This window comes from Gekko japonicus, unplaced genomic scaffold (assembly GCF_001447785.1).
Source record: "Gekko japonicus isolate JY-2015 unplaced genomic scaffold, Gekko_japonicus_V1.1 scaffold730, whole genome shotgun sequence".
Taxonomy (NCBI): domain Eukaryota; kingdom Metazoa; phylum Chordata; class Lepidosauria; order Squamata; family Gekkonidae; genus Gekko; species Gekko japonicus.
The window spans coordinates 321,301-334,652 of record NW_015164689.1 but is presented as its reverse complement, the minus strand read 5'-3'; the positions used below and the strand labels follow the sequence as shown (position 1 = coordinate 334,652).

The window sequence follows — 13,352 nt, the reverse complement described above, 5'->3', positions numbered from 1 at the left end:
CAGTGCCCTTTCAAATAATCACCTAAAATGGGTTACTTAGAAGATTCAAGAAGATAAAAGATCCATGACTGTCCATCATGTTAATTTTGTCAGATGATGCCAATGTTATTTAAATCACGGATTATGCTCCCTGTGCCTTAAGCGGCAGCCTGACATAACATAAATTAAGTAGGGAAACCATTTTCTGTCAATTCATTTCCATGCCAGGAAAAGCTTCATCTGATTAACAGTTGTGTTAAGCTTTTGTGAAAGGCATAGGTGTAACTCTTGAGGGGGGTAGGATAGGACCTGTCCTTCTCAAGAGATGACCTGCTACTTTGATTAGAATATCCCCAATCAGTGCTTTTTAACAGTGACTGTGCAAAGCCAGCTCTTGGCATCAGTTGAATTTTTGCCTACAAGGCTATCTCAGTTGTCTAAAATGGTAATAACGGTTATGAACAGGCCAGCCTACTGGGAGAAACAATGTCCTGTCCTTTTAACATAGGCTTAATGTGATGCTGTTTTCCCCATACTGTGAAAGCTTCAACTTCCCATTTCCATACATAAAATCTCTACTAAAGGGATAGGACATTTTTTCCAGGTCTGTTGTCAACTCTAAGTTATTGCCTCTGTTCTGGTGTTGTGCCTCAGGCCAGAATCATTGATGGTATTCAGTGGTTTGCAAATCCACCTTCCTGTCCTGAACAGGAACAATCCTGCTGTTACATAGAGGGTCTTTCATTAATTTAGTATTTCTTGAGGCACAGTAATAGCATGTCACCATCAATATTCCACTATAGACATTACAACAAGCCCTTCTAACACTGCAATTGTGTCCCTAATTTCTGCTTGTTCTTCCTCTAATTGTAAGGACTCAGACTTGGAAGCTAGAATTTACTATCTTTATATTTATAGAATAAAGTAAGACCAAGCAGGGCTCCAGGCAAGGTAGTTTTGTACCTTGTCTCTTATGCCTTTAAGAGCTGGATGCCAGAACTTTAATAGGTAAAGCATTTGTCAGTGATGAGGAATGCATTACCTCTTGGATTTCTGCCATGGAAAAGCTTGCCAGGGAAAAGCTAAGCTAGCTTCATCATCTCTTGCTGCAGCTATTTCCATTATGCTTAATGGGAACGAGCCTTACCTTCAAGTGACCAATCACAAACTTATGGACTAAATGGTTCCACACAGACTTCTTAAATACAGAGAGGTGTCCAAAGTCATGCTGTAGCCATCCAGCCTGGGCCTTGGGAGGAAAGAGAATGATCATAAGAATGAAAAAGCACACTACAGCAAATATGAAACTACCTCAAAATCTGCCCTGCTATAAGGGCTTTCTCCTCTAAACAGATCTGGTTTTCTTTACACTGATGATGTCAAAGGCACCTGAAACTGAAGCAGAAGACATTCCAGATGTCTACATTCAAAGCCAAGCTATCACAAGGAGATCTAGCAGCTTTGGTGAAGTGCATTAGAAAGGAATGTAACCAAAGGTGACAGTCACAAGTAATCTTTCTCCTATACAGAGATTTTCTATTTACAGGGGAAAATTGTCTGAAAACTATTTAAGAAGCTGTTTTTTTAAAAAAAACAGTTTCTATTCCTCCTTTTCATTTGATTCCTGCTGCTGGGATCTTGCTCTGATGTCAGTCTGTACTCAGATGCTATCTATCGCTTGGGGATCCCCTCATTGTGCCTTAAGTCAGAAGTTGAATAGGCCTTTGTGGTTGGACTGTTGGACTAGGAACTGGGAGACGCAGGTTCTGCTCTGCCATGGCAGTTTACTGGATAACTTTGGGACGATTGCACTCTCTCAGCCTAACCCACCTCACACGATCGTTGTAAGGATAAATGATGTTGGGTCCCTATTACAGAGAAAGTCAGGGTATAAATAAGTATAATAAAAGTTCTGATGAGCCCCTCATTGTCGAAATCTCTTCTTCCAAATTATTTAAGTAAAGTTTTAGGGTGAAAACCTGGCAAAATATGGAACATTATGTTTATGGATAAAATCAAGGCATATAACGACATGTCAGAAGGTAAAGCGATGGCTGCAGTAAAAATTGATCAACAACTGGCAACCTTTCATAATACACTGGAATAGACAAGACTAATGAAAACGTCAGACAATACATTCTTAACTATATATAAAAGCTAAGCAGTAAAACATTTATAGTAGAGTATATGCAACATGTTTAATCTTACTGTTTAATTTAATAACTATGTTCTTATTCCCCTGTGGTGTTTGCTGTTTATGTTTTTGGATCCCTTCTTTTGCACGTTTGTATTTGTATGCAATTATTACAATAAAATATATATATTTTAAAAACACCCGCTCTCTCCACATAAGAGTAGGGCACAGAGGATCTGAGTGTCAAACCCAGTGCTTCGTTTGCCATGATGTTTTCTGCTTGCTGTGATGCTTTCACTTTGTGCTGGAAGGGGGGGGGTGCGTGGGGAATGGAATGCGTGGGAACATGCTTTGCTAGATGCCCATAACATTTCCCCAAGTGGCCTCTTCCGAGAAGGGAAGAAGAAGTGTCCTTGAAACCTTTACTGCCAGGCGTGCTGACAGGAAAACTTAGGGGGAGAGACCGTGCATCGGCTTGGCGTGATGTCTGACAAGTGTGATTGGGCCATGGCATGAGGGGGGTAGTTTGAAGTGAGTATGACAGTGGGCTTGGCACCAAGGCCTGTCAGTTCAAACAAAAGTTGGCTTACACCTGTATCGACTGCGTATCTCAATAACCAAATCTTGCATCTGAAGAGTGTTGTTGAGACTGAGTACGTACTGGGTCTGACAGAGTGTCAGAACTCCCATTACCTTGACCCATCGCCCCACCGTCGTGATGAGTGAAGGAAGCGAGGAACCCGGGTCCAGGAATGGTGCCTAAAACAAAACCCAGACTGCGGAGGCCGCCAGCCCCTCGGACGAGGGGAAGGGGAAAGGAAAAGGAGCAAAGCCGATGGAGGACCGGCCCTGTGACGACCCCTTTACTGGGGAGGTTTGGTTTCCCTTTAAAAGTGTACTTTATGTTTTTCTCTACTGGGCAATCCGGCTGCCACCAGGAAATTTAAGGCTTTCCAAACCTTTATAATATAATATTCATCACTGGGTAGGTATATCGAGGGTTTAAGCTTTCGAGGAACTATGTGGTCTGAGGAAGGATTCTTTCCAGAGCTGGTATACTTGAATGAAATAGGATTTATTTAAAGAAAGCATAAATATAAGGGTAGAATCATGTAACTAGTAAAGTAGGTATAACACACAGTCTGCTCCCTAATGACAGGGATTTTTCCTTAGGTAACTTTGTAATACTTTTTCCTTCAGGCCATATACGGTTACTGTTTCTTTATACTTCAACTTTTCATAACACACACAAGAAGGTCTCTCCTTCAGACCCCAGAACTAAACTCATCCCACACAGGGATGGGTCTCACTCCTCTCATACACAGAACTTCTGCTTCTCTCCCAGAAATCAGAACTTAACTGATCTTCATCAACAGTCATATCTAACTGACCCTCTTGATAGACATTCAAATCCTCCACACAGCATCCATTCCAAAACCCCTCCCCCTCTCTGTCACTCACCAATCATATAACTTGCCTGATTCCAGCACTAGACTATCATACAGCCATGCATCCAAACTTTTAAAGACACACACACAGAGTTAAACATGAAATAGTTACAGGCCCATTCCCCCATGCTGGGGTGAGTCAAGCTGGCTGCTGACCCTGGGACCACGTCAGGGGTGGCACTGGATGGAGCGTTGGGTCTCCTGATCATTCCACGACAACCCAGAGCACCTGCGGGTGGTCGAGCAGACAGAGTTCGCTAGACTCAGGCAAGAATTTCGGAGTGAAATGGAGAACTGTGGTGTGAGACCCACATGGTGCTGCTACACCTCTCGACAACAATCTGCGGAGCACCAGGGGCAGCGGGCTGCTGCTGTGGTCCAAGCTCCTGTGGGAGCCGTGGGAGCCACAGGGGCAGCTCAGGATGCCCAGCCAGTGGCACAGGCCCAACCGGCACCCCAGGCCACCCCACTGGGCAGCCCCAGAGAAATCCTAGAAGCCACGTTTGGTGGAACTCCAGAGAAGCTGGCCTTTTTTGCCCTACAAGTGCTCAAGTTCCTGAGAGACTGGGACCCTACGTTCACCTCAGACAAGCATTGTGTGGACGATATCGGCTCTTGGCTTTGAGACTCGCCAGCTGATTTGTTCATGGGGCTGTACAATGTAGGGGGTCTGGAGCTCTGAAACGTGGATGTCTTTTTTTGTTTGTTTGTTTGTTTTTTGTGTTTTTTTTATGATCCAAGGGGTGTGTGAGGTGGAGAAGCAGACTAAACTTATTATTATTATTATTTAATAGACAGACAAACATAAATGAGAGTATTAACAACAACATCATATCTCTTAAATCATCTCATACATATGCATCTAATTACCAAATTCTCACCTTCCATAATTTTTACAAACCTATATTTAATAAACCAGTATTTTATCTAATTAACTCTTATCATTCTAACTCTAAATATACTTTGAAATTTTAAAGTTTAAAAATGCACAGATCTACAATTTTGCATGTCTATTAATTAACAAAACATATTTCCTTCTATTTATACATTGTCTGAGCATTCTATAATAGTCTTCTAAATATATATATTTAAGTATTAGCTAAATTTATACCATTTCCCAACTTCATGATCACAAACTTTCTTTTTCTATATATTCTAAATTTGATAACATAACTAGTCTACCTCTTATATCCCATTACATTCTTTCACATTTTAGTGATAATCTATCATTTAAAAAGGTTTTCTAGACCTACCTATATTCCCTATATATTCTTCCCCAGTTCTACAACCTCCTGGGATCCTTAAACCAATCTTATTTATATCTTTAATTGATACTTTTCAATATACTTCTCTAGCCTACCTCAGTTGAATACAGATTCATAATTATTCTATAATACCATCTATTATAAAGCTTCTTACTACAATTAGTTTAAAACAAGACATTCAATGGGATTCAGTGATTACTTAGTTACATATGCCTAAGGGTTCCCTAGCCAGAACAGAAAACTTATTTAAGAATTAATATAAATCAGAAAGTTCAATGGTGCTCAATGTTACTCAGTTACATATGGCTACAACTTCCCTAGCCCATCTTATTCAGTTACATATAAACAGACATTCCCTTATCCAGTCTTATTTATAAATCTTAATTTTTCTTCTTTTTGTAACTTCTCATCTTCAGTAAAGTCATAATTCTATGCCTCTTCCCTTTAAAGGTAGAAAAGATTTCTTTTAAGCATCTCCAACGGTAGTGGATTTTTAGGGTATCTAAGGATTCCATAAATTCTGTTTCATCTCTCTGGGATGTTTTCCCTTTTGTAGGTTTTAGGATTCCAGATTTTGGCAGACTTTTAGTAAATCTGTTATACTCGTCGTAGGTTAACTCAGCTTGATTGTAGTGTTGTTTTAGGTCTTCGCCAGTTTGGTATTTAACTTCCATTTCTTTGTGAAGTCATCTTGATAGAAGTGTTCTTCCTCTTGGATTAATTTTTGCTGAGATGTCTTTGTATTACTCATAGCTTGACTTGGTATAATGTCTTTTTTATCCAGTTTTGTCTCGAAAGCCTTTTGAATTCCCAAAGTGACTGCCTCAACAACTAAAGCCTGGAGCTTGTCCCATGACAGCTGCTGCAAGGTGGTTTCTGTGGAGCTACCGATGCAAGCAACCACTGGCATTTCCCCCCATGTATCTTGTTTACCCATTTTAATATGCCAGCAGAATCTCAGTTCAGTCAAACTACATCCACAATCTCTTCAGCGCTGGGCACAATTAGCCGATAGTCGCTCTCAGTGAAGTAATAACAACCAAGAGTCCTTCAACACAGTTCCAGTACTTGGTAGCTTTAGACACAATAAACTGCTCCATTCTCAACACTATAGCATGAGGTCATCAAAAGTTGCCAGAAGAATAGCCGGTTCAGCTCTAAGTACCTTTTTTATTTCTTTTTATTCTCGAAAATCACTTTGTAATCCTTCTATAAAGGCTCAGACAATTAGCGCCTCTTGGCCCCCAAGAGATATTTAAACCGGCTTTCCTTTCATGAATTTTCTCGGCCGCTCCATGAAGGTAGGAGGGAGGGGAGTTTCACCCTTTCGCTCCTTACACTTTTAAAATTTTAAAGGGGCTTAATCAAAAAGTCATTGGTTTTTCGATGTTGCTTTTAAATGTACTTACGGTGGATATCTTCGTCGAAGTTCTGGATGAGGCTCAAAGTAACTCTCTTTCGGGGCGCTCACAGCTGATACAATGATGTCTGCCATCACTGTGCTGCTTCGTTGCTTGCTTCTGGGACGATCCAGGGCATCCACCCACTCGTGTCAAAGTGGGGGGCCTGAATCAAGCCCCTTATGCCAGACCTCTCTTCAAGAGGTCCAGTGGTGTCTGGGGTCTCCCAAAAACTCCTCTAAAACAAATGAAGAGCTGGTGGTATCCAGGAGCAATTCCCGGTTCCAACCGTGTCGCTGCAGCGCAGTCCTGCCTGCCGTCCTCCAGAAGCAGTCTAAACTTCTGTCTCTATACCAATCCCAACTGGGGCCAAAGCTACCGTCTGTGGAACTCAAGAGTCAGTGGGTCTATGCCAAGGACAGAGAGTGGGACCAGTGAATGCGCCAAGGCCTTTGTCACCGGTGTGGGGCCCCCAGGCATTTTGCCGCTAACTGCCTGTGGGAGGGGCCTGTGAGCAGTCCAAAGAGAGAGAAGTGATGAAGTTCTGAGAAGAAGGGAAAACTCCTCAGGGTTCGGCCTCAACTATCGAAGGCTCTCCAGTTGGGAGAGCGGGGAGAGACTGAAGGGAGCTCGTCCACCAAGGAACCACCCCACCTGGCGAGAAAAGGCTGGGACCTGCTCTGAAGGGCGCTAAATGACAGGTCCGAAACCCACCAGCACCAGAATCGGTGAGAGTTGCTTCACCCATTTTATTTGACTGTGACTGTAGTTAACCCTGCCATGGGTACTCACAAGTGGGTGTGTGCCCTGATAGACTCTGGGTGCATCCGGGACTTGATTAGCACCCACCCTAGTGATGGGATTGGGAGCTAAGATACAGGAACTGAAACTGATCATGTTTTCCAAGATAGATGGGACCCCAATGAAGGGAGCTTGCCATTTCAGCATGGTACCGCCACTGGTGGGGACCCATTGGGAACTACAGACTTTTGTGGTCAACCGATCGGCTAAACTTCCAATGGTCCTGGGGGGGACTGTGGCTCTGGGATCACGACCTGCATGTCCAGTGGAGCAGTGGTACCCTACAGTTTACAGACCCCAGGTGTAGAGAACACACCTGGAACCCAGAATGGGGGGGGGGACCTCACCCCGAGCTGGTGTGAGTTTACCTGGCCCTCGAGGACTTGAACCTTATTCCAGTGGAATACCAAGATCTAGCCCATGTGTTTGAGGAGGACAAGGCAGATGAGCTTCCTCCTCATAGGAAAACAGACTGTGCTACAGAGATCCTGCCGGGACACAAACTGCCGAAGGGGAACCTGTATGCTATGAGTCTGGCAGAGAAGGAGGACCTACGGGCATTCAATGACAAAAACCTGGCCAGGGGATTTATCAGGCCAGTGGCCTTGCTGTTCGCAGCCCCCATTCTCTTCCGTAAGACGAAAGGCAGGGGGTTTAAGGCTGTGTACAGACTATCGGGGTTGAATGCCATGTCCATGTCAAATGCCTACCCCCTTCCCCTGATCAAAGACCTCTTGGCTGAGGCTGCCAAGGGTCAGATTTTTACTAAGTTGGATCTCAGAGACGCTTATTTTTGAGTGCTCATCTGGGAGGGGGACAAGCACAAGACTGCCTTTAACACCCCTCTTGGTCATCTGAATACCTGGCGATGCCGTTCAGGCTTGTGGGAACCCCAGGAGTCCTTATGAACTTAATCAACGAAGTGTTATATAAGTACTTGTTCAAGGGGGTCTTAGTTTATCTGGGTGATATCTCCCATAGCTGGGAGGGCAGGGTATAAATTTGATAAATAAATAAATAAATATAAATAAATAATCTATTCTAAAGATAAAACCTCCCACGTGCAGCTAGTCCAGGACATATTACAAGCACTCTACCAGAACAGACTGTTTGCCAAGCTGTCCAAGTGTGAGTTCCATAAAGAGGACTTCCTAGGCTACCGCATTTCCAGGAAGGGGTTGGGGATGGACCCAAAGGAAGTCCAGGATGTCTTGGGGTGGGAACCCCCCCAAAACCTGAAAGCAGCGACAATAATTTCTAGGGCTTGCCAATTTCTACCCCTTCATCCCAAACTTTGTCCAGGTTGCACTGACCCTAACAGACTTGCTAATGACAAAGGGGAGGGGACCTGAGAGTCACAACCGGGCTATAAACTGACTTGGTCCCAAGAATGCCAACAGGCTTTCAACAAGCTAAAGACTCTGTTCACCTCCAAGCTGATCCTACAGCATCTCGGTGAAAACAAGCCTTTGTGGTGCAAGTAGACGCCTTGGATGTTGCCATGGGGGGCGATCTTGCAGGAGGGGGAGGACGGGAATCTTCACTTGCTCGCCTATGTCTCCTGGAAGTCCTCTGAAACAGCGGAATTGGGCGGTGTGGGACAAAGATGCAGCAGCCATCCGGTTAGCCCTAATCACCTTGAGACATTGGTTAGAAGGGGCCTGGGTGCCATTTGAGGTGTGGACTGATCATAAAAATTTAGGCGCATTGAAAACACCCCAGCAAGCAACTGGGAATGACTGGCCTACTCCTCTATGCCCCTTCCTCTTCCTTATACCGTTGGAAGATAGAAAAAGGAGAGGAGATGGGGACAAACCCAGCCTGCCTATTTTATTCTCTTGGTTCCTGTCTCATTTGTCGGTATGTTTCCTAGCCTCTACTCTTTGTCACTGAGAAAGAGGCGGTCCACATGAACAGCTTACCTCAGCTTCCCACAGGCCTAGCAAGTGTGTGCAGGGCCACTTTGTGTAGCAAAGGCCTTTGTGTTGCCATTTACTGCGTCGGATGTAGTGCTGTGTGCAGCCATAGAAGTTGATGCAGCCGCAGAGAAAGCAGGATTGTTAGCACCATCCTAAGTGGAATTACACCCTTCTAAGCCCATTGACATCAATGAACTTAGAAGAGTGTAGCTCTGCTTAGGACTGCCCTCTGTGTTGATTAATTCTGTCAGACACAGGTTCGCCTCCTGCTACGTTTTCTATACCTGTACCTGAAGCAACCTATTTTCTGTACCCCACACACCCCTTCTCCCTCTCCGCTTTTTCCCTTGGCTAGAGCAAGATGGATCCAGCTGTCCGCTTATCGCTCACCCTCGCTGACATTCCTGGTGGGAGGGGGAGAGGGAGAGAGACTGTGTGAATGTCTGTAGTTTAGGGAGGCAACGCTTGTAACCTTTTTCCCAAGCAGCACCTCACGGAACTTTCGCATGAGAGTGTCCTTGAAGAAGGTAAGACTTTTGAATGGCTAGCTGAACTATTGTATCTGTCTGGGTTCATAGATTTGCTTAGACTTATGATTGCGTGACGTATGCATGGAATGTGGGTTTTAGTTATACACCGGGTTCTTGCCTCTGTTCCTCAGTCCTGACAAAGAGTTCATGTTTTCCGCATCTCAGATCTCTTTAATAAACTTTCTCTCAAGAAAGCCTGAGTGGAGAGTGAAATGACTGGGAACCTGACAAATTCACGGGGACTAAATTTTATCATTGAGACTGAGAATCAAATACATTATTCTTTGATTTGGATCTTTGATACATTATTCTTTGATTTGGTTTGGATCTGTTATTGTAGCAGGGAAGGAAGCATAGAATATTAAAGATAGGCTAACAAGAACTGAAACCTTTTAGTTATAAAACTGTATTTTATCTTGCTGTTCAGTACCTTGAAAAGGAACACGTAGATTGAGGCTGTGGTGATATACATATTTATTTAGATGGAATGAATAACTAAATGAATGAGAAGACAAACAATTGTTCATTCAACATCTCCTCACCTGAGAGACTGCAAGGATGATAGAAAGAAGTAAGGTTGTGATCCAGTTAGCACCACAGTAGAAAACCATTAGCCATCCCAGAGCTTCCATCAAAAGAATATGACCCAGATAAAGGGAGAAAAACACAGGACTGGCTTTGAATAAGTTCATATCCTCTGCTGTCTTTCTTAGGGCACGGAAATCTTCCACCAACTGGGGCTGCAACGTGAAAATACAAGAAATCAAAATGAAGTCCTTTTAAGCACACTTCCACAGCAATCCTAAGTAGGTCTCCTCCCAGGGAAGTACTTTCAGGACTGCACTGTAACTTTCTCTAGGTGGCATCTGTGTCTCAAGACAGTAAGCCTCACCATCCTTCTTTCCCATTTACAAATAGGAAAGTGGGTATTCTACTCCAGAAAAGACTGAATACTAACCAAACAAAGCTTCAATTCTTGATCCCAAATTAAGGAAGACAAAACAATATTTGTGTATATTCTCAGAATCAGAGTTTAAAATACCTTGAAACTACTTTTGGCAAATGTTGGATTGCCAAAACCGTAAAAATGAAAGAAGACTATGGAAGTGGGGGGGAAATTATCAATCACATTTAGGTAGGCGGAACCACAGGAAGGGGACTGATATCCTGGTAATATGCACATTTATTTAAATTTAATGAATGAATGAAAAAGAAGACATTACTGCTTCTCTGACTAATTGAAGCCTTTCCCATCTTAGTTCAATCTTATTTCCATGTTTTAGAACATCTGTGCTTTACAACAAACTCATGATTTAGGCAAGTCTCTCTTTTTTATGAAACAGATATTCTCAGGATTCCAAATGCAATGATACCACAGATACCAAGAAGATACATGGAATATGAGCACTGTTGTTCTGCCCATGTGAACCTAAGCACAACCTTACTTGCTCTGATTTATGGACAGGTCAATCTCAGGTCAAATCAGAAGGCAAGAAATTCCTTTAAAATCCTTTAGTAGTTCATAAAATGGCATCACATAGAAGGAGGAAGGACAAGAGCAATATCGCTTATCACCGATAATATCAAAAAGTTTATGTCAAAAGATATTTCCAAAAAATTGCAACCACACTCAAACCTGTAATGAATGCATTAGCCTAATGTGGAAGAAACCCAAAGCTGCCTTAGAATTTCTCAGGTAAAATGAAATCTGAGGTAAAGTTCAAGTAAAACATCTTGGGAATTTTGAAGGAAGGTGAAGGATTTTCGGGACAGTCACCAGAATTCTCAATAGAGTTTCGCATATCTCTAGGTCCGTTTTTGTTTTAAATCCCATGTTCCCAGTGATAACATAGTGCAGCTTTAGTGCTGGGAACAAAACTGGGGTGAGGAAACATATGGATTTTTTGCACAATAAGACAAATCTCTGGCAAGGTGCCTAAGAGCCAGTTTGGTGTAGTGGTTAAGTGCGCGGACTCTAATCTGGGAGAACCGGGTTTGATTCCCCACTCCTCCACTTGCACCTGGCTGGATGACCTTGGGCAAGCCTTAGTTCTGATAAGAGCTGTCCTTGAAAAAGAGCTGTTTCTGTCAGAGCTCTCTCAGCCCCACCTACCTCCCAGGGTGTCTGTTGTGGGGAGGGGAAGGGAAAGGAGTTTGTAAGCCGCTCTGAGACTCCCTTGGGTAGTGAAGGGCGGGGTATAAACCCAATCTCTTCTTTTCTTCTTCTTCTTCTCTAAGTATACCCCACGGAGGCCCCACTGAAAACAATACGTATGTGGCAGTTTATGCTAATAACCTATGGTCAACTGTCTCTCAGTGCATGGGAAATCCCTTGTGCTTCTCTATGCTCCTCCCTAATTGGCCTCATAAGGGCTACAGGAGACAATTAGAGCCACTTAAGCCTTAGCCTCTCCTCTGACAAGCGTTCCCCTTGGGCAACAAAATTCTATGCTCCACAGCGTAAGAGCAGGTGAATGGTTAGGCACGGGCTAGCTGTCACATGCTCAGTCATCCACAAAGAACAGGGAGCAGAGAGCGCTTCCTTTATGAGTCAGCCAAGCAGTACAGAGTGCCTGAATAATTGATCCCTTGAGCATCTGGGATTCAGGGGTCCCTGAGAGGCAGGCTGACATGAGGTGGAAGGGGAAGATGTAGTGAAGCTCCTTCCAGTTCAGAAACCAGAGTGAAGGGCTGGTTGTGGAATCTCAAGAAATCAGCCAATAGCCTTGGGTCATTTTCTACCAGTACAAAGAAATGAGGTCCAGTTCCAAGCTTGGGACAGTGGAGTTGGTATGCAGCCAGTTATCAGCAAGTTGGAAATAGGATCCTTACAGGTGGATTCTAATTGGTTAATCAACATGCAGCACGACTCATCTCTCCTCACCTTTGAATCTGTATTTGCATTTCTAAATCAGTTTCGTGCTGCTGTGACTCTTGTTTGAATGTTGTTTGGATGTGACTCTTGTTTGAATGTTGTTTGGAGAAGTCTTTCAAAGCAGTGCAGAGGTGCAATGAAGATCAATTGCAGGCACTTGGGTGAATTGGAGTCTCTTCCTCCACCCCCAGCTGGGATTAAACGGCTAATTAGAATTCTGATTTGTGGGTAGAAACCAACAAACCAACTCCAGTATTCCCAGGTACCTGAATCTGGCTGTCATGGTGAATTGGAGTTTGATTCACACCTTCTCAGGATGGTTCAGACTGTTCTGTGACAGAATAGCAGCATAGCTAATATGTCTGAGGAAAGGGACTCTGACATATTTCCAGTAGGCTTCCTTTCTCTTCGGCTGACCCCTACGTGCCTTGTCGTCCCCATCCACCCTTCCTTAGCCTTTTGCTCCCACCTTTCATTTCCTAGCCCATTACTTCTCTTGCTCTCTCTGCAATTTTTTGCCGTCTACCTTCTCCTCAGCTCCTCATTAGACATTCAGACCCCACCCCCATCGTGCCTCACATCTCTCCAGTTTCAGCCTTCCAGGCTTCTGTTAACAGCAGCGCAATTAACAGTGAAGGAGGGCATGCACGACTATCAGGTATTAGCTAGCTTGTGCCTGCCCCACAATCCATTCTTTTGCCGTGCACATGGCTTCTTTGAAGAAATATAATAATTCCTGTTGTTTTTCAACAAGTCCACATATTCTGCATTTTGTAATGAGATTTCATTCATATCTCTGTGACAAAGCAGCATCCACGCAGAAACCCCGACTTTGGCATTATGATAGAACTAGGGAGCAAAGCCCATTGTGGACGAAGATAAATGGGCCCTAGAAAGGTAGGGTGGATGGGTGGTAGATAGATAGGTAGATGGATAGATACAGGGGTTGGAAGGAAGGAAGGAAGGAAGGAAGGAAGGAAGGAAGGAAGGAAGGGACTGTG

The 13,352-nt window shown here is 43.7% G+C and overlaps 1 protein-coding gene across 1 annotated transcript in view; it reads right to left on the bottom strand.

The window, feature by feature from the left end:
- FADS2 (fatty acid desaturase 2) overlaps positions 1–13,352 on the bottom strand; it is a 64,321-nt gene that overhangs the window by 32,163 nt on the left and 18,806 nt on the right. The window contains exons 3-4 of the mRNA XM_015409378.1: positions 10,019–10,216; positions 1,127–1,228 (exon numbers count right to left, since the gene is read on the bottom strand). Coding sequence (XP_015264864.1) covers positions 1,127–1,228; positions 10,019–10,216 — 300 coding nt within the window. The remainder of the gene's footprint in view (positions 1–1,126; positions 1,229–10,018; positions 10,217–13,352) is intronic.